This window comes from Chenopodium quinoa, unplaced genomic scaffold (assembly GCF_001683475.1).
Source record: "Chenopodium quinoa cultivar QQ74 unplaced genomic scaffold, ASM168347v1, whole genome shotgun sequence".
Taxonomy (NCBI): Eukaryota; Viridiplantae; Streptophyta; class Magnoliopsida; order Caryophyllales; family Amaranthaceae; genus Chenopodium; species Chenopodium quinoa.
Genome location: NW_018745533.1, coordinates 1,900,620 through 1,921,023, shown reverse-complemented (window position 1 = coordinate 1,921,023; position 20,404 = coordinate 1,900,620). Strand labels below are relative to the sequence as shown.

Sequence of the window (20,404 nt, the reverse complement as noted above, 5' to 3'; positions counted from 1 at the left end):
TATTTAAGGACTAAGGCCTTGTTCTCTTCACCTTAATTTTGCTGAAGTGAAATTATTTTTACTGAACTTAAATTATTTTTACTGAACTGAAATTAATTTTACTGAACTTAAATTATTTTTACAGAACTGAAATTATTTTTACTTAATATTATTTTGTTAAGGTAAATAGAACAGGGCATAACTCTTTTATACCATCGCACTTGTTTGGAGTTGTATAGCAATTGTTGTGGCTTGTATGTGATATTTCACAGGGATTAGAGCACGCTTTTCACATTAGGTCTTAAGGATTTTATCTAGGGTGTTACTAAATGCCACAAGGAAATTACTTAGGGCGCGGTATTAAATGACTCATCTACCCTTATAAATTTTATGTTTGACATTATTCAATTTTTCTCACCAATTATACTCCTTCCACCACCATCACCCTAAACACCATCACCACCACCACCCATCACCGAAATCACCATCACCGTACACACCATCACCACCACCACCCAAAGGTCGCCGAAATCATCCAATTTCTCACTATCTATCACACCAAATCAACCACTTATCATACCAAATCAACCGGAAAAAGGAAGGGGCTGACAACAATGGAATCGCGGCGTGGGAAGGGGGTTCATTTGCCGGGAAACGCGGGGAAAACGCCGGCCAATTCGTCGGTAATTTTTTTTTATTTTCGCATAAAATCGCATAGTCGCGTGCTATATGCGACTCCACCACGGTACAATCGCATATAGCGTGCGACTATACCACGGTACAATCGCATATAGCGTGCGACTGTACCACGGTACAATCGCATGCTATATGCGACTATGCCGTGTTGGAGTCGCTTATAGCACGCGACTATGTTTTTTTTTTTTTGAATTTAAATTTCCAATTATGATTGTAATTTGTTTTTCTTTTTAAATTTCTAATTATCATCCGTAAATTAATTTTGAATTGGTGATAAAATTAGTAATGTAATTTGAGTTATGGTAATATTATTATTATTTTTTTTAAAAAAAAATCGAATTAATATTTTTTTTAATTACGGTATTTTTTTTGAATTCGAATTAATATTTTATTTGATAATAAAATTTAAATATTAATCATGTTTTACTTGATCCATGTGAAAATATATCTTTTTTATTTAAAGTTAATTTCAAATTAGTCATAAATTTTTTGAAAAGTATATTGTTTTAAAAAAATGATTGTTATTGTTTAATCAACTGAAAACCAACTGAAACTAAAAACCAATTGAAAATATAAATTTTTGAATAGTATATTGTTTAATCAACTGAAAACCAACTTAAATATGTTATTTAAAAAAATGATTTGAACAGTATATTGTTTAATAGTAAAATTATTAGTAATAATACTTGAAATAATAATAATCATTGTTAGAATTATGAATATAATAATTTGAAATTTTATTATTATATTAAATAGCGACAAGGTGGAAAATCAATTGTGGTGAATGATGTGTTGACTAGCTCGGGGCCGCGACACACTCGAGCCCGAAACATCGATGCCTCTGTTAGGAGAGAAAGGGATGCTGCACGATTGGGAAAGTCTGTTGTTGATGGTGCTTCTGATGATGTATCTGTTCCTTTTGACGACGAGCCTGATCACGGACGAGCTAGTGAGTTCGAGGAGATGGAGGAGTTTGAGGGTAATTTTGATCAGAGTGGTGAGCATGATGATACGTCAGGTATAGTGGTTGGTAGAAGGGCTAGAGATGGTAAGTTTGTCGCTTCTGACACCGGTAGCACCACTAGTAGACGACGTACTAATAAACGTCAAAGACAAGTTGATGATGATTCTTGGATAGTGAAGGAGGACATGTCCGGTGGGCCCCTTGATGGTAGTGTTATTCCTAGTTTCGGAGGCCATGTTGCTTTCCTGAAAATTTTTCCTTGATCTTTATTATTCGTTATTTTCTTAACTCTATGCTCTATATCTTTGTTAATATGACATGTGCATAGTAAATGAGCAGTGTCAGGAAATATTTCCCGAATAGGCGACATCAAACCCAACTCACAATCGGTTATAATAGCCGTAGGCGATACATCACTACCAACCAGCAACTTTAACTTATCTATCACCCATGCATAGCTCACAGCGCTCTCATCCTTCATAAAAGCATACCCGATCAAGAAATTCATGTTGCAAGGAGTAACACCAACGAGCTCCAAAAAAGGCATTTTGTATTTGTTTGTCTTGTAAGTTGAATCAATGCCAATGACCCACGGATACGTGCGTAAGAGCGCTAGAGACGTAGGATGTGCCATAAATACATGAGTCAAAACATTCGTATCCGGGTCAACCAAGCTCCAATGTGTATACTGCGACTCGATACTAAGTTCAAGGAAATATGTAACAGCAGCTCGACCATCAGCATCTTCAAGTCTCAACCGATCCCTAAAGTTGTAAATATGTCTACGATTGGGATGATCATCAGGAAACTGATTCCGTACAGCCGCTAAGATATTTTGTGGCTTCACTTTTGCATCGGTCAGGTCACGAACAAGTTGCTTCGCACCCGGACTAAGCTTGCTCATTTGTCGATTGCCTTCTTCATAGACAATTAGCTCATGGTTGTGTTTTCCATATGCATCGGGACCCAAGACAATCTGCCATCCTTCATCATCAGAAACTTTATAACCCTTGATCAAAAACTTGCAACCGCAATGTTGAGTTTTTGTCTTTGGTCGTTGAGCAACACTAAGATCTCTATTTTTCCCCCTATCTCTTGCACCACGATTGCATCTCAAATACAACCATCCGTTATGGTTGTAAGAAATCACAAGTTGAAATTTGAGTGTTAGTGCAATGTCTTTCGCCCATTGTGACAACTCTCGATACGTTGGAAATAATTGATCGGTCTGAAAATGTGGGTAATAATTTACCCCATCACCGCCAAAATCTTCAATTGGATCCTATAAGAAAGAAAAATACTAAGTTAATTAAAATTAAATTTAACTACAAATTAAATTAAATTCAATTGAAAACAAATATAATATTTTTTTTTTTTGCAAATTTAAACTACTAATTTTTTTTATTAAGCCATAAATTTACTAATTAAATTAAGTGTATTTTTTTATTTTTAATAATTATCAAAAATTAATAAATATAAATTACGCGGATTGCTTAAAATTTTTTTTTAAAAAAAATATATATATATAAAGGTTCCCGGTCGCATGTTATATGAGACTATACCACGGTGTAGTCGCATATAGCATGCGACTGGGCACATCGGAAATTGAAAAAAAAATGTCCGACATATACCTGACTCGACGGCGTCGACGGTTCATCGTCCCCGCCAAGTGCCTCCGATATGAACGCCGACCGTCGTCGACTCATTTTATATCTCGTGGGTGGTCAAGGTAAAGTCGTGGTGTATGATGGTCAAGGTGGAGTCGTGGTGGTGGACCAGTTAAGGTGGAGTCGTGGTGGTGGACCAGTCAAGGTGAGTGATAGCATGGGTGGTGGAGCTAATGGTGAAGGTGGAGCAAAGGCAAAGTTAGTAATGGTTGGATTGTTATGTAATTTTTAAAATTATAAGGGGCATGAAAGTCATTTAATACTATAACTTGAGTAATTTTATTGTGGCAAATAGCAATTCACTTTATCTAAGCTAGGTTATCTTCTCAAGTACGTTTGATACTTGGGAAAAAAAAACTTATAGCGTAAACACACTAATGTTGCCCAGCTCTTAGCAAGTTGACAATTGCCAAACTCACTCCTATTATTCTATAAGGTGTCCATGAAGGAGTGGCCAAGAATCATCCTCCATTTCTTACCGCGGTTCTTATCTCGATCTTGACTCGATTAAAATGTAAATTTAGACAAATATGCCACATATTCAACTACGCAACCCAAGGAGTATTTTCCTTCCGGTTTCAGGAAATCTTAGGATCGATTCTCACCCCGCCTTTGTGGCTCTCTTAACACACAAAAAAAAAAGGCCAGTAACATACTTCCTCCGTTTGTTTAATTGACATTATTTGACTTTTACATTATTCACACACTTCACTTTGACTATCCCATTACATTATATTTTATGTGGCAACCTTAAATCAACATTATGAAATTAAAGGATTGCGACATCTCATAACTACACAATCGAAGAATGCAAACCCAAACATCAATCAAAATTAAACTTTATGACCCATGCCCTTAATCCAAATGGACTCTATTACGTGCATCTCTTGGACACCCTTAAACCAATTATGTATGGTATCTTAAAACTCTTAAATCGTATTCACTGATTATTCAATTATGTACCTAAATTATACGGGCATCCACATAATATTTCATCGAAAAGGCACCCACCCCCTTTGAAAAACCAAGTTAACGCTCTCCATATATGACAATATGCGGACAAATAATCGGATCAAAATCAACTAATAGGTTGGTATTGAATATTGATTGATCTTGAGAGATGGTGACTTCAACAGAAATAGTGAAAAAGCTCAATTTGCAAGCTCATGTTGAAGGTGGATTCTTTCATGAAAATTTCAGAGATCATTCTGTTTCTGTCTCCAAATCCCAACTACCCCCACAGTGTAATTTCTTTCTCTATTTTTCCCCTTCAATAATCTGTTATTTGATGATCTTGTTATATTATATTGGAAATTATCTTCTGGGTATTTGATTATTACTTTTGTATTTGGTTTATATACTGTTTGATTGATAAAATAGTGGAGCAACAATTAATCAATTCATAAAACAATCAAATGATCATTTTGAATCTTTTTACAGCTCAAAGATCTATTGGGAATTAGTTTTGATTTTGGGCAGATAAGGAAATTACCCTGTAGTTTGATCAGAGAGTGAGAGTTGGGATTGATTTTCCCTTGATTAATGCTGAGAAAGCATTAGTTAAAACCCGATAACGATTAGTCGCACACACATGAACTGTATGTAAGAACAAGGCTACATGTTTATGAAACTATAAGGAGATTTTAAAAAACTAATAAAAAACACCCTGCATCAGCTTACTTAATTTGGTGATCTTAGAATTTTTCGCCAAATCAATTTTAGGCTGTAATTTTACTAGACAAATGACGGGTTTGATGTTATAAGTGGAACCAGTGTTTTATAAAATATGCACTGATACTTTTGAAATGCTGGTTTACTGCAGACAAGGTTGATCGCCCTGTAAGTACAGCAATCTATTTCTTGCTGCCTTCCGGTAGTGTGTCGAAACTCCACCGGATTCCATGTGCAGAAACCTGGCACTTCTATTTGGGAGAGCCCTTAACGGTAAAAGCTCATAATCTGTAAATTATGTGATAGTGTTAATTGATTTGCTGTGTGTTTTCTGTAACCCTACTGATTTCATGACTACTTTCTTCCAGCTGTTTGGTTTGAGTAATTCAGAAAAGTAGGGTGGGGGTTAAGTTGCAAGAATTATATGTTCGACATTGAATGTCATAACTCATAAGGCTGTGGCAAATCTAACATTAATTCTCTCTGTGGGCTCGTTGTCGTACAGGCTAACTGTAATCCCAGTCTAACGTGAACATTTGACATTGCAGATACTGGAGCTTAATGAGAAGGATGGAAGTATCAAGTTAACTTGTCTTGGTCCAGATTTGATGGATAATCAGCAACCCCAGTACACTGTGCCTCCTAATGTCTGGTTTGGTTCCTTCCCAACAAAGGATATCAGCGTTTCTCCAGATGGTGTGGCAACCAAAGCTGCCCCCAGGGACAATGAGAACCACTACTCCCTTGTCGGATGTACTTGTGCACCTGCTTTCCAGTTCCAGGACTTCGAGTTGGCAAAGCGAAGTGAGCTCATTTCGTATTTTCCGAAATATGAGTCTCTTATTTCTCTCCTTACTTCTGCTGACTGAATTTTCCCATTACTTGTTAGTGACCGGTTTTATAAGCTACTCCTACGAAGTTGCCCCCTGCCCTATATACTACCTTTAGATTTTGTATGTTGTCTTGTGTTGGAATTGGTTAATAAACCCTCTATCAGACATTTAGAGCTTGGTAGATTCATCAAGAATTCTCTTTTTGAGGAAATCTTCCTAATGTTTTCTTTTTTCCGACTTTATTAATAAAGCTTGGTTAACTTTTGCAAAAACTTGTATCTTTAGCATTCAAAGCATTCATAAAAGGCTTTGCTTAATTGAGTCACTGAAAATATGATTGAAACAGGAACATAAACTAATGAAAAGACAATTGCAAATTAAAAGCACAATCTACAGTATCTTTGTTGTTACAATAAACAGGTTAGTAGTGGAGCCATAACAAAAAACATGGCTATACATCAATAACCAAAAATTGTAACAGCATTGAGTTGTAATTGAGGTACAGGAAATAAAGCCGCACAATCACAATTCAGACAGTAATCAGTTATGAATCGAGCGACAAACATTGCACTAACCATATCCAGGTGCAACTGAGCACATAGTATCTGTAAACTGATCAATGTGATCATTCTTTTCTGATGAGTCCAAAATAACCTCAACGAAAAGAAAAAAAGAAGGGGTACAGGTCTAGAGGCCAAAGAAAGCTAAGAAGAAAAGGGAAAGGAGAGACAGGTTATGGGGTCGAGCATCCCATTTAATTACTCTACCTTTAAAGGATATCCGCTTTAATATTTGCGGAGGAAGGGGAAATTGACTTAAGAATGGTAGATAACAAAGTCTTAAGGAGGCATGGAGCTCAACGTTCAATCAAAATCTAAAAACTCCATCTGCTTTCTTATCATTCCTTTCAGATCACTAGCTTCTTTTTCTGCCTTTCGAGCCTACAAAACCAAACATAGATCAGCATCCACATTACACTACCAGTATTTTGAAAAAGGAAAGCATTTTGGAGTACTAGACAACTTCTTAACCAAAGGAGGGAAGAAGTGTAACAATATTTTTTTTTCTACCTGTTTAATTTCTGCTTCTGAGACGCATGTCATATGTGGCGGAAGCTCTTCCTCACCTACAGCCTAACCATCAACAGAAAAATATTAAGCCAACTCTATTATCTCCTTAGTCCTTAATATGTCTATGACAGGATTAAAATCTTGGGCAGTGAGACAACCCCAATCCTAAATAGACCATGTTATCCTACTGTTATCCTACTTGTTATCCTACTGGCATAGTCTTGAACACTGATGACTGATCAAAATCTTTATAACCTCAAAAAAATTAATTTAACAATAGATATAAAATTTACCAGTTCTCCAATCAATACTACATTCTCTCCCCTGACAATATACAAACCCAACGGGATGTCACAGTAAAGATCACCAACAATCACTCTATCACAGGCACTTTCAAGAACTACATTTGCTGCAGGAAGAAAGGGAGACGGTTAAGCAGAGAGGAGCAATGAAGAATGGACAACAAATAAACAATACTTTAGAAGTAGTACCAAACTGATCAAAGGACCTTAATATCCCTAGGAGCTTTCTACCATCCCTTAACAAAACAAGAAGCTTTCCTGCACAATATATACACGTTTAGCGAGTTAAAATTAAAACAAGGAATAATCTTAGTTAAATGCAGGTCAGATTGTGTATGAAACCAGAAGAGAAGTAAACTTATCAGATATACAGAGTACTTGAAACAGTATGGTCAGCCCAGGGAAGTGGGGAAGAGAGAGAGAGGGAGAGAGAGGGGGGGGGGGGATATTTTTGCAGCAAAGGCTTTTTAAAGAGAATTCGATAATAAGATATCTACTTCGCATAACATTGCATTATGTGCAGACAAATGACGTACACTGGATAAGAAACTCACTACTCTAACCTCAAGACAAGAGTCAAGACAGGCTTATTAATGTAGAAAGACAAGAAATTCAAACATGAAAAAAGTTCATAACTTCATACAAGTACAGCAACAATGGGATGGACGATAGATATACATTGCTAAGAATCCAGTATAGTTGCAAGATTAAATCACAGAATGCCATATCAACTAAAAGGAGGTATCATATACATTACAGGCATACAGACAAATGTTGTACACTGGATAGAAAACTATTCACTACCTCTAGCCTCAAGAGTCAAGACAGAGGCTTATTCATGCAGAAAGACAAGTAGTTCAAACAAGCAAAAGTTCATACTAGTACAACAGCAATGGGATGGATGATAGATATACATTGCTAAGATCCAAGATAGTTGCAAGATTCATTCACAAAACGCTATATTTACGGTGTGTTTGGAACTTTGGATAGAGAAAGGAGAAGAAAAAAGAAGGGGGGTGGAGGGGAAAGGGTGGGAAGGGAAGAATGATGAGTTTTCCATCCAAATCTCTCCATTGTTAAAGAGATCAATTTCTTACAATTTATTCCCTTCATTTCTTTCCCCTCTAATTCCCTTCCTCCCTCATTTGTTATCCAAATGAAAGATTACCCATCCCTACATTTGCTTCCCTTCCTTTCCCTCCATTTTCTTAAATCCTAACAAAGTATTAGAGTACAATCACATGCTCGCTTTTATATACATAATAACATGCTTGAGATCTAACATGCAACAAAGCAAAAACCAGCAACTCAGTTGACAGTCTTGACACAAAGTACCAGCGAAATGCTAAGAATCACACTTGACATAAATTCTAGGATCCCAAGTCCACAGCAATGAAGGTAGAGTATTTAGTATCAGACACTACAACACTCTTTTGTTCAAATTGAATGCAGCATACAAGAATAGTGATCTTCACAATCACCACGAATTCATGACCGCACAATAAAAAATTTCCATTTTCTATGAAAAATCCATAAAAATAAAGAATTCAATAGTAATCTAAATCAACAATACATCATGAATTCAAAAAAAAAAAAAAACCCAGAAATTCCCTTAAAATTGTTATCAATAAAACAGTAAAATTAGCACAATTGAGCCTCAAAGTAATCACAATTAACGCATCCCATCAAGCGAAACGACGTCAAAAAGAGTATAAATCAGGAAACAAATTAAAAAACACAGAATTCATAGTACAAGAAACAGAATCAAACAGAGAAAAAGAAAGAGGATCATTACTATCAAGATAAGTAGCAAGTGAAGTAGAAAGAAAAAGATCTTCAGGACCAGCCCAAGACATTGAATCGAATTTCAATTCTTCAATCTCTTGAAAATTCTAATAGAATTTAACAAATTTACACCAAGAAATTCTTAATTCAACCCAATTTTTCAATTGCACTGGGAAAAGGAATCCCCTTTTACTATCTCCAGTCAATTGAATTAATCTCCCAAACACCCAAAATTAAAAAACTAGGGTTAGGGTTTATCTGATGATTTTGGAAATTGGGTATTTTACAAATTGGGGTCTAACAACAATCGACTAAAATCTAGATTGGTTGTTAATGCAGGAACCCCTTTCGTGATGAGGAGTGTTTGACCCTTTATGTATTATTGACTCTTTGTAAAGAGCATTCACTGAGTGAAACGCTAAATATCGCCCGCAATTTACCATATAAAGCCCACAAATATGATATAGTTTGACCATTATGCTCATTTTCTAAAATTGAAATAATCTCGGTGTAAAAAATGTGGAGCCGTACTGGCTCGCCGGGGGAGACCGGAGGGCAGGCCGGAGATGCGGGGGACGCCGGAGGTACGTCGTCGTCGACGGAAAACGAGGTAAGTCACCGTTAAAATTCACGGTTTACCGTCGGAGTGGCTCCGGCGCCTAGGATGGACGCCCAAACCGTAGCCTGGACGTCCAAGCCAGACGCCAGAACCACCAGAGTGGCGTCCAGCCCAGACGCCCAGACCACCAGACTGGCGTCCTGGCCAGGCGCCACTCCACTGGGTGAGGCGGCCCTGCCAGGCGCCAGTCCAGTGGCTGTGGCAGCCCTGGCAGACGCCACCCTTATAAATTAATTTTTTTTTTCTTTTTTGATTTTGTTGTTGTTTTTTATTTAATTTTTTTAAAAAAAAAAAATCGAAAATGATTTTTTAAAAAAATTCGAAATGGGTTTTTTTAAATTAAATTTGAAAATTCGAAATAGGTTTTTTTAAAATTAAATTTGAAAATTCGAAATGGTATATTTTTAAATTTAGTTTGAAAATTCGAATTGGGTTTTTATAAAAATTAAGTTTGATTATATATAATTATGCTTTTTTTTGTGTTAATTCTGTGTAAATATAGAAATTAAATGTATTATCCGTTAAATGTATTTATTGTAATATATAATTGATGCAGGAATATGGTGGAGACGGAAATGATTACAGTGGGATATTTGGACATGATGGTCCATTCGAAGAAGCTCAACAGGCGATTGATTGGGCAAAACAGGTTGCAATTGCAGCTGGATTTTGTTTGGTAGTAGTAACTCATAAATCTCAACGGGATGGTAGAATGGATCGCATTTTGAGATGTGACCGTTATCGCAAAAGAGAAGAAAGAGATTTTCGTACAGCCACTCGGTTTGATACAAAGCGGAAAGGTTGTGGGTGTGAGTTCAGAGTAAAGGTTCGACAACTACGGAGTCGTGACGGTTGGGAAGTGATTGGTTACTTTAAATGGGGGTATCACAACCATGAGATGATAGTATATGAAGAGGGTCATCGTCAACTGAGCGGCTTAAGTCCTGCTGCGAAACTAGTTGTGAAAGAAATGAGTGATGCTCAAGTGAAGCCTGCTAAAATATTAGCATCTGTGTTAGAGAAATTTCCAGAAGACCATCCAAACCGAAGACACATCTACAACGTCAGACAGCAATTCAGGTTTGAACGGTCAGAGGGAAGGAGCCCTATACAGCAGCTGCTACACCAGGCACAATCACGTGGTTACCTGTTCTGGTTTGATTCTGATGAAGATACAGCGGAGGTGACTCATCTTTTCCTTGTGCATCCTGATTGTGCTGATATGATCAAGTCTTGGCCATTTGTGATTTTGATCGACTCAACGTACAAGACAAACAAGTACAAGTTCCCACTGGTTGAGATGGTTGGGATGGCTCCAACGAACCAGAACTTTCTGATTGGTCATGCAATCATCAAGGATGAGACGGCTCCAAGTTATTATTGGGTGTTGGAGAAGCTGAGAAACTACATCGGGCCTAATGTTCATCCAGCAGCCATCGTCAGCGACTGAAAGGGAGGTCTCTTTGCCCCCATAGCAGAGCTGTTTCCCGAATCGAACCACTTATTGTGCACATGGCACATCAACAACTGCGTGAAAGTGAAAGCCTACAACCTTTTCAAGAAGAATTTGGAAATGGCAGAGAGATTGGTGAATGGTAAGTGGCGGAAGATCCTACAGGCTACCACAGAGGAAGCGTATGAGCGAGCATTGGCTAACTTCAGGGATTCGTACCAGTGGTGTCCGGCACTGGTGGACTATGTGATGCATCAATGGGTCCCTCACAGGGAAAAGTTTGTCAAATATTGGACAAACCAGGTACTTCATTTTGGGAACATGATGAGTGACATTTATGTTACCCTTAGGGGTAGTGTATTGGTCTATTTTCTCCTGTTTTTCTTAGGTTTTCTACCTCTTTTCTCCTCTTATGGCTTCCTTTTCCCGTTTCAGCTGACTTTTTGCGGAGCTTCCTAAGCAATTTTATAAGGGGTATAAATAGATTTTTTTTTGCTCATTAAAAAAAGACAGATTTTTCAGTTTAGAATAGTTTTTAGGTTAGTTTTAGGTTTTTAGGGAGAGAAACTCTCAAATTTTGGAGAGAGAAAGTGAGGAGCACAATGGTTTTCATGGATTTTGGATAATCAAAAGAGGAATTTGATGATTTGAAGATCTCCACCTTATATCAATGAGCATTTCTTACTCTCTTCTCTCTTTATGCTTTATTAATTGCTTTGTTAATCATGTTTGAGTAGATTTCCTTCTACTAGGTGTTGAGTGAAGCTTTGTTATGGTTAATTGAGTTATTTGAGATAAATTTGATGATAATTGTGTGATTAAATTGATTGAATTGATGATGGCATGTTGTTTGTTTTAGATTGGATTGATCTCCCAAGATAGCAAACTTAATTGCATGTTAGTTATAGTTTGACAAGGGATTGTGAATTAGAATTTATATATTTGATTGCATTTTGGGTAAATTTCTTCTATGCACCTAGTCAATGAGGGATCTAGGCTAGGAATTTGAGAGATTGCTCTTGATGGTAATTAATTCCCATTTTAATTCTTTCTTTGCATGATTGATTATCAAATTGATTCCCATTAACTTGTTAATTGTTCAAAGTGGATCTTTTCCCCTAGTAGACTTTATCATACCTTGTTCTTTATATGTATTTTAGTGTAGTTGTAGTGTCCTTTATCCGTAAATCAACTTCGGCATAGCTTAAGCATTAGATTAAGAACAATCTAGCATTACCGTTCCTTGTGGTTCGACTCCGAACTTACCACTAGACTTGTTTAGGGGTTAGTTTTAGGATTTATAAATTTATTTGATTGAGTGTGGAATGTGCGACCGTTCTAACGCCCATCAAAATGGCGCCGTTGCCGGGGAACGGTGTCAATGCTTGATTGTTTTTGATTGCTTGAGTCTAGGTCTTTGTGTATACTTTTCTTTTTATTTTATTTTTTTTTTATTTTTGCTTGTTTTTGTAAAAAAAAATGGCAAGTAACTCGTTTCCTCAATATGACAATGAGCCTTTTTGTGAATATTTCAATAGACTTGAGGGATATTTGGATTTTGATTGTTGTAGTCTTAGGGAGGCTTGTGAGATTTGTTATTTTGGTTTGAATGAGCAAACTAGGGATGAAGTTGAATGCATGCATAATGGTGAATTTAGAGCATTATCAATTGATGATGCTTGGGATTTTTATGTTTGGTTTGCTTGGGATGTCTATAATAAGGGTAATCATGATTCTATTATTGATATGCAATGTGTTGATACTTCTAATATTAGCATGAATTCCCATGATTTGTTACATGATCCATTAAGTGAACCTAAAACACATGATTTCAACTCTATTTCCTCTTTTGTTCATGATGATGAGGTACATGCTCAAGTTGATGCTAATGGTGTGTTTCAATATTCTTCATTATTTACCATGCCTTCTTGTGATGTGCTTCGTTCCCTTAATGATGAATCTCATGTGTTTGATTGTGCCCCCACTCCCCAATGTGATGTATATGCTCATGATCTTAATGTTGATTTTTCCAATCTTGGTTGTACTTCTTCTTCTCTTGTTGAGCCTCAACCTTCAACACCTTTTGAATCCCTTATTGCTACTTTTGAATCTCAAATTAGGTGCATTGAGCTTGATAATGAGCTTGGGCCTAATAAGGAAATGATTCTTAATTCTATGAGAGGTCAATTAGAGATAATGAAAAAGAATGAGGAGCGTCTTGAGGAGGGAAGGAGAAGAAAAGAAGAGTTAGAAAGCCAATTGTCACCCTTGATGCTTGTTTGTGAAAAATCCCAATTTAATGTGTGTGTTGAGGATGATGATGATGATTTTGAGCAACCAAGAGAGTGTGAGGATCCCATTGGTGAGCATATGAGTGATGGTGAAGGAGTTGAGAATGAAGAGAGTGTTGATTTTGAAAATCCTAACCCTTTTTCCCATCTTGATGAGTCTCAAGTGCATGATTGTGATCCTTTTATCCATGAGTATTTGGATTCATTTAAGGTTATGTCTAATGTGTTTATTGAGTGTCAAATGAAAACCCATAGCCTTTTGAGTGAGTTCATTAAGAATGCTTCATGGGAGAGAGACCATTTTGAAATGAATTTGCATCCATTCATGCATGGCTTTGAGATTTTAGGCTTTAAGGAAGTTGAGGGAGTTATTGTTCATGATTGTAGTGAAGGGGATTATTTAGTTCCTCTTGGAAGTTGGATGTTTGAGGGAGATCATGATCATGAGTGTTCTTCTTTTGAGGATTCTATGATTGATTTTCATGCTCAAATTGGTGATTTGAGGAATGGTGGTGAAGAAGAGACCATTTGTAAGACCATTGCTCCTATCCCCTTCTCTCATGTCCCTTTTTCAAGGAATTTCAACCATATCCCCTACACTCCTATATCCCTTCCTTCCTTTGTTAATGAGCCTATTGGGGACCCCCTTGCCTATGAAGATTTTTATGTCCCTCATTCGTCTTCAATTGAGGAAAAGGGTGATTTTGCCACCCAAAAAGATTTTTGTGAAGAGAGTTTGCCTTTCTATTCTTCTTCTTATTTTCTTGAATTTTCTTTTGATTCTTCTTCTTCTTGGAAACTCCCTCTTCACCTTCTTTTGCGTGCACTAATCTTGGTGCATGCCTTCTTATATCATTTTCTTACTTGTTATCTTATGAGATGTGTAGTAGTGCATTTGACAAGCTCTTGCGATCGTTGCAATATTATTTACTAGAGCGGTCAAGCTTGGACCTTAAGCAAGCCTTTCTCGGGAAGTAACCCGTGTTTATTGCTTTCATTTTTTATTTATTTTTAGAATAGTTTTTGGCCTCATGGAAATGTTTGTGTGCTTGGTGCTAGGTACATAACTTAATATACTCTTATGCATTGGTTTGGATCAAGAATCAAGGAAGTTTGACTCCACTTTTGCTAGCACATGGAAAACAAGATTCAATTTTAGAGGTAGTCGGCTTCAAGAAGGTTTAATTGGGTCATTTGCGGGTACTATACCCACCTAATATCCGGTAATATCCTTCCTTGCTCTTCCTCTAATGATTTGTGACTTGTTGGACATATGTTGGTTGGTTGGATGACTTTCTTTCTTTTCTCCTCCCATGGATTCTTTGGTTTAAAGTTTGAGCATGTTGCCTCATTCAAGCTTGGGGGAGGGTATTCTATCATGTTTGGTGGAATTTTGATTCATATATGCCATGCACATTTGTATATGCATTTCCATTTTCTTTATTTTGAAAATTCCAAAAAGATTTTGTTTCTATCAAGGCAAATTTTCAATGTGTTTTGTTTTGTTCTTACTTTTGACATAATACGCTTGGACTTGTATTCTTGAATGTCTTTATTCCTAAATTATAAAGGTATGCACGGTTTGAGAATGTGTTAGGTTGACTCTAGGATATGATATGCTAAGGTAGTTGTTAAGAACTTTGAGACCATGAAGCCCTAGTTCACTTGCTTGTGGTAAGATGGAGTTGCTCTCTATGGTGGATATGAAATCAAGAGTTAGTTATTGCTATCCCTAGTGAGGTAAATTGTTCAAGCCTTCATCATACTTTGTTGAGCGGCATATTTGGATCCTTGGCTATTGCATTCTCGTATCTAGAACTTGACTTTTAGCTCCCAAGATCGCGACCGTGCCACTTTAGGGGATGACAAAGGAATTTCTCTTTTTATAGGATAGATTTTCTATTTTTGAGTTTAGTTTATATTTGCCCCTCTTGCTAGCTCTTTTGAGCCATATACATTCTTTTCTCTAACCTTAATACAAGCCTTCCAGCCTTGGTTTCACTTTAAATCCTACCTTTAGTTTGTGAAGCAATTTTGTTTTGGAGCTTGTTTTATTGTTTATGGTGCAAGTTTAGAATTATAAGTTCATTTGCAAAGCAAGTATGTGTTGTATATAATTTTTTGCATAAAACCAAATACATTTTGAGAAAAAGCCGTCCAAAGTTAAAAGAGGCAAGGACATTTAAAAAAATAAAAAAAAATAAAAAAAAAAGCTTGGAAAAAGGAATTATTGAAAAAAAAAAGTAAAGAAGAATGTAAAGCACAAAAAAAAGGGGTTTTGTTATTGTTGTTCTCCCTGTTTTTGTTATTTTGTGTTAAATAAGCTTGGGGGAAAGTTATTTAATAAGCATACTTGGCACTTTTGTTTTGGAATCGTTTGGATCTTGTGGAAGAAGTTCCACCCGTGCTTCACATAGGTTTACCACCAATTTCAAGAGTTCTCCACACCTTTACTCTCCTAGCTTATATGTTAATACCTTGAAAGTCCTTTTGATCCTAGAGGGTTAAGTCATTCAATGATGGCGGGAAATAGGAATCAAGCCTATAGAGCGAGTTTGCATAGCCAAGATGTCGGGTAACCTTCTCAATGTTTTTAATTTCTTATTTATTTTCCGGTTTCTTCGTGGAATCATGAGAAGCTAACTTGAAAGTGGATTTGAAACTAGTAGAGAGAACGTGGTTTAATTGGTTGAAACAAAAGGTGGAATGTGTTTCCTTTAGTTCTCTATGCTTAGCATATGTTATGTTTCAATCAACCTTGGACATCTTAGAACGTGCATACCTTTATTATTTTAGAAAGATTGACATTCATTAGTGTTTGTTCCATCATAAAAGTCCACTCTAGAACGCTTGTAACTTTTCTCTTACTTCGATTTATTTTATTTTATTTATTTATTGCCTTGCCTTGATTTTTGTCAAGAGTTATGGGTTAAACTCTTAGGACACCCTTACGAGAGCTTACTCGTCCTCTAGAGCGATCTATGGGGTTTAAAGTGCTTGATGCATGCGCTAAATGCATTCGTGATTCCTACGAAAGTGAGTTAGTGTATATTCTTTCTCTTCTAGTTTTATTTTATTTTATTTTTTTTTTTTAAAAAAAAAAAATATATATATATACATCGTTTTCCGTTGTGTTTGTTTTGTTTTGCTCGAGGATGAGCAAAAGTTAAGCTTGAGGGTGTTTGATGAGTGACATTTATGTTACCCTTAGGGGTAGTGTATTGGTCTCTTTTCTCCTGTTTTTCTTAGGTTTTCTACCTCTTTTCTCCTCTTATGGCTTCCTTTTCTTTTATGGATGAAAAGTATGCTTATTTGCGCTTGTTTTGATAATCTTTATGCATAATTTTATCATCCCCATGCTCTCGTGATCTTTGCTATCTTTTGCAGGTTCCATGACGGTCCTAAGCACGGTAGGAGGCCCCTTGGCCAAGTATGGAGGCATGGACAAAGACAAGAGGAGCAAAAGGGAAGAAGAGGAAGCAAGAAGAGGAAGTTCATGAGGAGGTGTGGCCGAACCTCTAAGAGGTTCGGTCGAACCAAGGTGTGGTCAAACTTTTGAAAAGTTCGACCGAACCTCCAAGGCAGTTTCAACCAAGTTTTCAGCATGTTTACAGGAGGGGTCGAACCAGGAAAGTTCGACCAAACAAGGATCAGGGAGGTTCGACCGAACCTACCCCGAGTTTGGCCGAACCTACCCTGAGTCCGACCGAACCTACACAGAGTTCGGTCGGACCTTTTCCCGTTTCAGCTGACTTTTTGCGGAGCTTCCTAAGCAATTTTGTAAGGGGTATAAATAGATTTTTTTTTGCTCATTAAAAAAAGACAGATTTTTCAGTTTAGAATAGTTTGTAGGTTAGTTTTAGGTTTTTAGAGAGAGAAACTCTCAAATTTTGGAGAGAGAAAGTGAGGAGCACAATGGTTTTCATGGATTTTGGATAATCAAAGGAGGAATTTGATGATTTGAAGATCTCCACCTTATATCAATGAGCATATCTTACTCTCTTCTCTCTTTATGCTTTACTAATTGCTTTGTTAATCATGTTTGAGTAGATTTCCTTCTACTAGGTGTTGAGTGAAGCTTTGTTATGGTTAATTGAGTTATTTGAGATAAATTTGATGATAATTGTGTGATTAAATTGATTGAATTGATGATGGCATGTTGTTTGTTTTAGATTGGATTGATCTCCCAAGATAGCAAACTTAATTGCATGTTAGTTATAGTTTGACAAGGGATTGTGAATTAGAATTTATATATTTGATTGCATTTTGGGTAAATTTCTTTTATGCACCTAGTCAATGAGGGATCTAGGCTAGGAATTTGAGAGATTGCTCTTGATGGTAATTAATTCCCATTTTAATTCTTTCTTTGCATGATTGATTATCAAATCGATTCCCATTAACTTGTTAATTGTTCAAAGTGGATCTTTTCCCCTAGTAGACTTTATCATACCTTGTTCTTTATATGTGTTTTAGTGTAGTTGTAGTGTCCTTTATCCGTAAATCGACTTCGGCATAGCTTAAGCATTAGATTAAGAACAATCTAGCATTACCGTTCCTTGTGGTTCGACTCCGAACTTACCACTAGACTTGTTTAGGGGTTAGTTTTAGGATTTATAAATTTATTTGATTGAGTGTGGAATGTGCGACCGTTCTAACGCCCATCAAAACACTACAACATGTAGAGTTGAGAGTGCTCATAGAGCTACCAAGGACTGGATTGATTCATCGACCGCTGCTTTGGATACACTGTTCGCTAGACTGAACAAGTCAATTGAAACTCAGAAGAACGACATCAGGAACTCTCTAGAGGACTCCAGACGACGACATGGTACGATGTATAGCCATTTTATATTTAAGATTCTCCATGGTCGTGTGTCGCACTACTGCTTGGGGTTGATTCTCACTGAGCTGAACAGGGTGAGGGACTTGGCTGACGAAGTGTATGCTCGGTGTGGGTGTACTATTTCAGTAACTCATGGATTACCTTGCGCATGCACCATTCACCGCGTTATTACAGAAGAAAGGGCGTCGTTACATGTTGATCAGGTCCATTCATTCTGGAGGACGCTTGTTATTGGTGAGCATGCAGACACTCAAACGGCCGACCGTGAACAGGAGGAGTTGGAGCAGTTTCGTTCGATGTACGACCGAGTGTCCTCCAGCCATCCTTCTATTATTCGTGACGCTACTCATGTACTTCATGACATGTTCCACCCGTCTACCTTAGATTATGAGGAACCCGAAGGAGTTGACCGTCCTCGAGGTCGACAACGGCGGAACATGAGTGCGTTTGAGTATATCCGTGGTCTTGGTCGTGGTCGTTCTCGTGGTCGGACATCGTCATCTAGTCGTAGTCAATCTTCATCGTCTGTGAATATGCCCCTGAGAACTGGTACGTTTTGGTTGTTTTTATTGCACATAGTTTTAAAGTGTTACTCCTGCCTTCTTAACTGTCTATAAATTATATGGTGAATAGGAAGAAACGATGTTGATCAGTTTCCGTACAAGGAAAGGATACCGACGATCATCATGTTGTACTTGGAAGGGTGGAATGATGTAATCGGAGATGGTAACTGCGGATTCCGGGTCGTGGCTGATGTTTTTTAAATGGGCGAAGACAACTACGGTTTGGTGCGTCAGTTGATGTACAGCGAAATTGCCTCTAACCGACTCGCAAATCCTAGTTGGCGATACAAATACGCCAACGTAGCCGATCCCCAGGAAAACTGGCCTACACTGTCGGGGTCACATGCCTCTACTATGTCGCGTGGCCTGATCTTGTTTCCGCCGCTCTTATCCGGAAACAAGGTACATCCGAGGAGTAGAAAAACATAAGCACTCAGCTGTGCGTCGTGCGTCCTACGTGCACTGGGGTACAAACACCGCTGCAACACGGATGCGATCTTCACACCTCCGTGTTCCCAAACACCTAGCGCCTCGGTGTACAGTGCAGCCCTGTCCACCGCCAACAACTCCGCCAGCAAATCTGCCTGATCCGCATCAGCCACAACACAAAGTCGTTTACCCTCAACACGAATCCCCAGAATGGCCTCGACGTCATGTAACATGATCGTCATCTCACCGAACGGAAGGTGGAAAGAGTTTGTATCCGGCTGCCATCGCTCAATGAAAGCCGTGATCAGCGTACTGTCAATCTTATCGTGCATGGTGGCAGGAACGTGATTCACCCCAGTGCCCTCCAGTCGCCCGAACATCTCGCTCTCCGCCGGCCAGGCCTCAGCCCATGTACGCAAAAAGCTACAAGTCTTTTCCCGGGTATGACATTTCAACAACCCCGTAACTGAAGGCCTCTCCTGGTCCTCCCAAATACGGGCAGCTATGTGTCCTAGAAAGCTAGGAATCACACTCCCGTCAACAGGCCCACCGGGCACCTCACTCCTAACAACCCAAGAATCATTACCGGCCCTCGACCGTTTCCTGCTTGCCCCAGATACAGTGGACGCAGATGATGTGCCAGATCTACTAACAAACCTACCACCCCTACCCTTACGCACCTCCACCATATGTGTCTCGTACATGTCATCAACCCTCTGACTGAATGGACCGTAATCATCATACGGTCCACTGCCATCGTCCACATCCTCATCCTCATCTGCGCCCTCCTCCTGCTCCTCCTCCTGGTCACCCTCCTCAGCATCATCATCGTCATCGTCATCCTCATCCCGACGGTGGATCCGTTCTCTACGAGCTGAGGCCGAAATACCACGGGATATGACATGTCTATGCCCCGACCTCTCCACTGAATAGCTTCTACTAAGAAGCTCTATATTCTTCCCCGCACCATGACGACCCAGTGAATTCTACACAAAATTTTAAAATATATAAACATACAAAAATTTATACGAAAAATAGCTACCACTCCCAAATCAAATAAACTAAAAACATACAAATAATTGTAAACAAAATATAAACATAGAAAAAATACAACGAAATTGAAAAAATTTATAAAAATAAACAACAAAATATAAAAACAATTCAAAAATATATTACACAAAAAAAAAATTAAAAACAATATTTTAAAACAAATATATAAAAAAAAGGGGGGGGGGCGCC

At 37.9% G+C, this 20,404-nt stretch overlaps 3 protein-coding genes across 3 annotated transcripts; 1 reads left to right on the top strand and 2 right to left on the bottom strand.

The window, feature by feature from the left end:
* Positions 1-1,936: 1,936 nt before the first annotated feature.
* On the bottom strand, positions 1,937-3,345 carry LOC110715896 (protein FAR1-RELATED SEQUENCE 5-like). Its single transcript, XM_021894517.1, has 3 exons — positions 3,271-3,345; positions 2,064-2,921; positions 1,937-1,942 (listed from the first exon to the last, which is right to left on the bottom strand). The coding sequence occupies exons 1-3, from the start codon at positions 3,343-3,345 to the stop codon at positions 1,937-1,939; spliced, it is 939 nt and encodes a 312-aa protein (XP_021750209.1).
* Positions 3,346-4,258: 913 nt separating this feature from the next.
* LOC110715738 lies at positions 4,259-6,082 on the top strand. Its single transcript, XM_021894345.1, has 3 exons — positions 4,259-4,550; positions 5,129-5,250; positions 5,526-6,082. Exons 1-3 carry the CDS (start codon positions 4,427-4,429, stop codon positions 5,844-5,846), a joined length of 567 nt encoding a protein of 188 aa, XP_021750037.1. The 5' UTR covers positions 4,259-4,426; the 3' UTR covers positions 5,847-6,082.
* An 84-nt stretch (positions 6,083-6,166) lies between these two features.
* On the bottom strand, positions 6,167-9,331 carry LOC110715739 (sm-like protein LSM1B). The gene is made up of 5 exons (XM_021894346.1): positions 8,978-9,331; positions 7,372-7,440; positions 7,174-7,289; positions 6,881-6,943; positions 6,167-6,751 (listed from the first exon to the last, which is right to left on the bottom strand). Exons 1-5 carry the CDS (start codon positions 9,036-9,038, stop codon positions 6,674-6,676), a joined length of 387 nt encoding a protein of 128 aa, XP_021750038.1. The 5' UTR covers positions 9,039-9,331; the 3' UTR covers positions 6,167-6,673.
* Positions 9,332-20,404: the final 11,073 nt, after the last annotated feature.

Bases quoted from the DNA above. Each gene is read 5' to 3' on its own strand.
- LOC110715738 (XM_021894345.1), top strand. From the start codon at position 4,427: ATGGTGACTTCAACAGAAATAGTGAAAAAGCTCAATTTGCAAGCTCAT. The intron at 4,551-5,128 runs GTAATTTCTTTC...GGTTTACTGCAG, and splicing joins ATCCCAACTACCCCCACAGT to ACAAGGTTGATCGCCCTGTA. The intron at 5,251-5,525 runs GTAAAAGCTCAT...TTGACATTGCAG, and splicing joins ATTTGGGAGAGCCCTTAACG to ATACTGGAGCTTAATGAGAA.
- LOC110715896 (XM_021894517.1), bottom strand. From the start codon at position 3,345: ATGAGTCGACGACGGTCGGCGTTCATATCGGAGGCACTTGGCGGGGAC. The intron at 2,922-3,270 runs GTATATGTCGGA...TCTTTCTTATAG, and splicing joins CGTCGACGCCGTCGAGTCAG to GATCCAATTGAAGATTTTGG.
- LOC110715739 (XM_021894346.1), bottom strand. From the start codon at position 9,038: ATGTCTTGGGCTGGTCCTGAAGATCTTTTTCTTTCTACTTCACTTGCT. The intron at 7,441-8,977 runs GTAATGATCCTC...TATATTGTGCAG, and splicing joins ACTTGCTACTTATCTTGATA to GAAAGCTTCTTGTTTTGTTA. The intron at 7,290-7,371 runs GTACTACTTCTA...TTCTTCCTGCAG, and splicing joins AAGGTCCTTTGATCAGTTTG to CAAATGTAGTTCTTGAAAGT.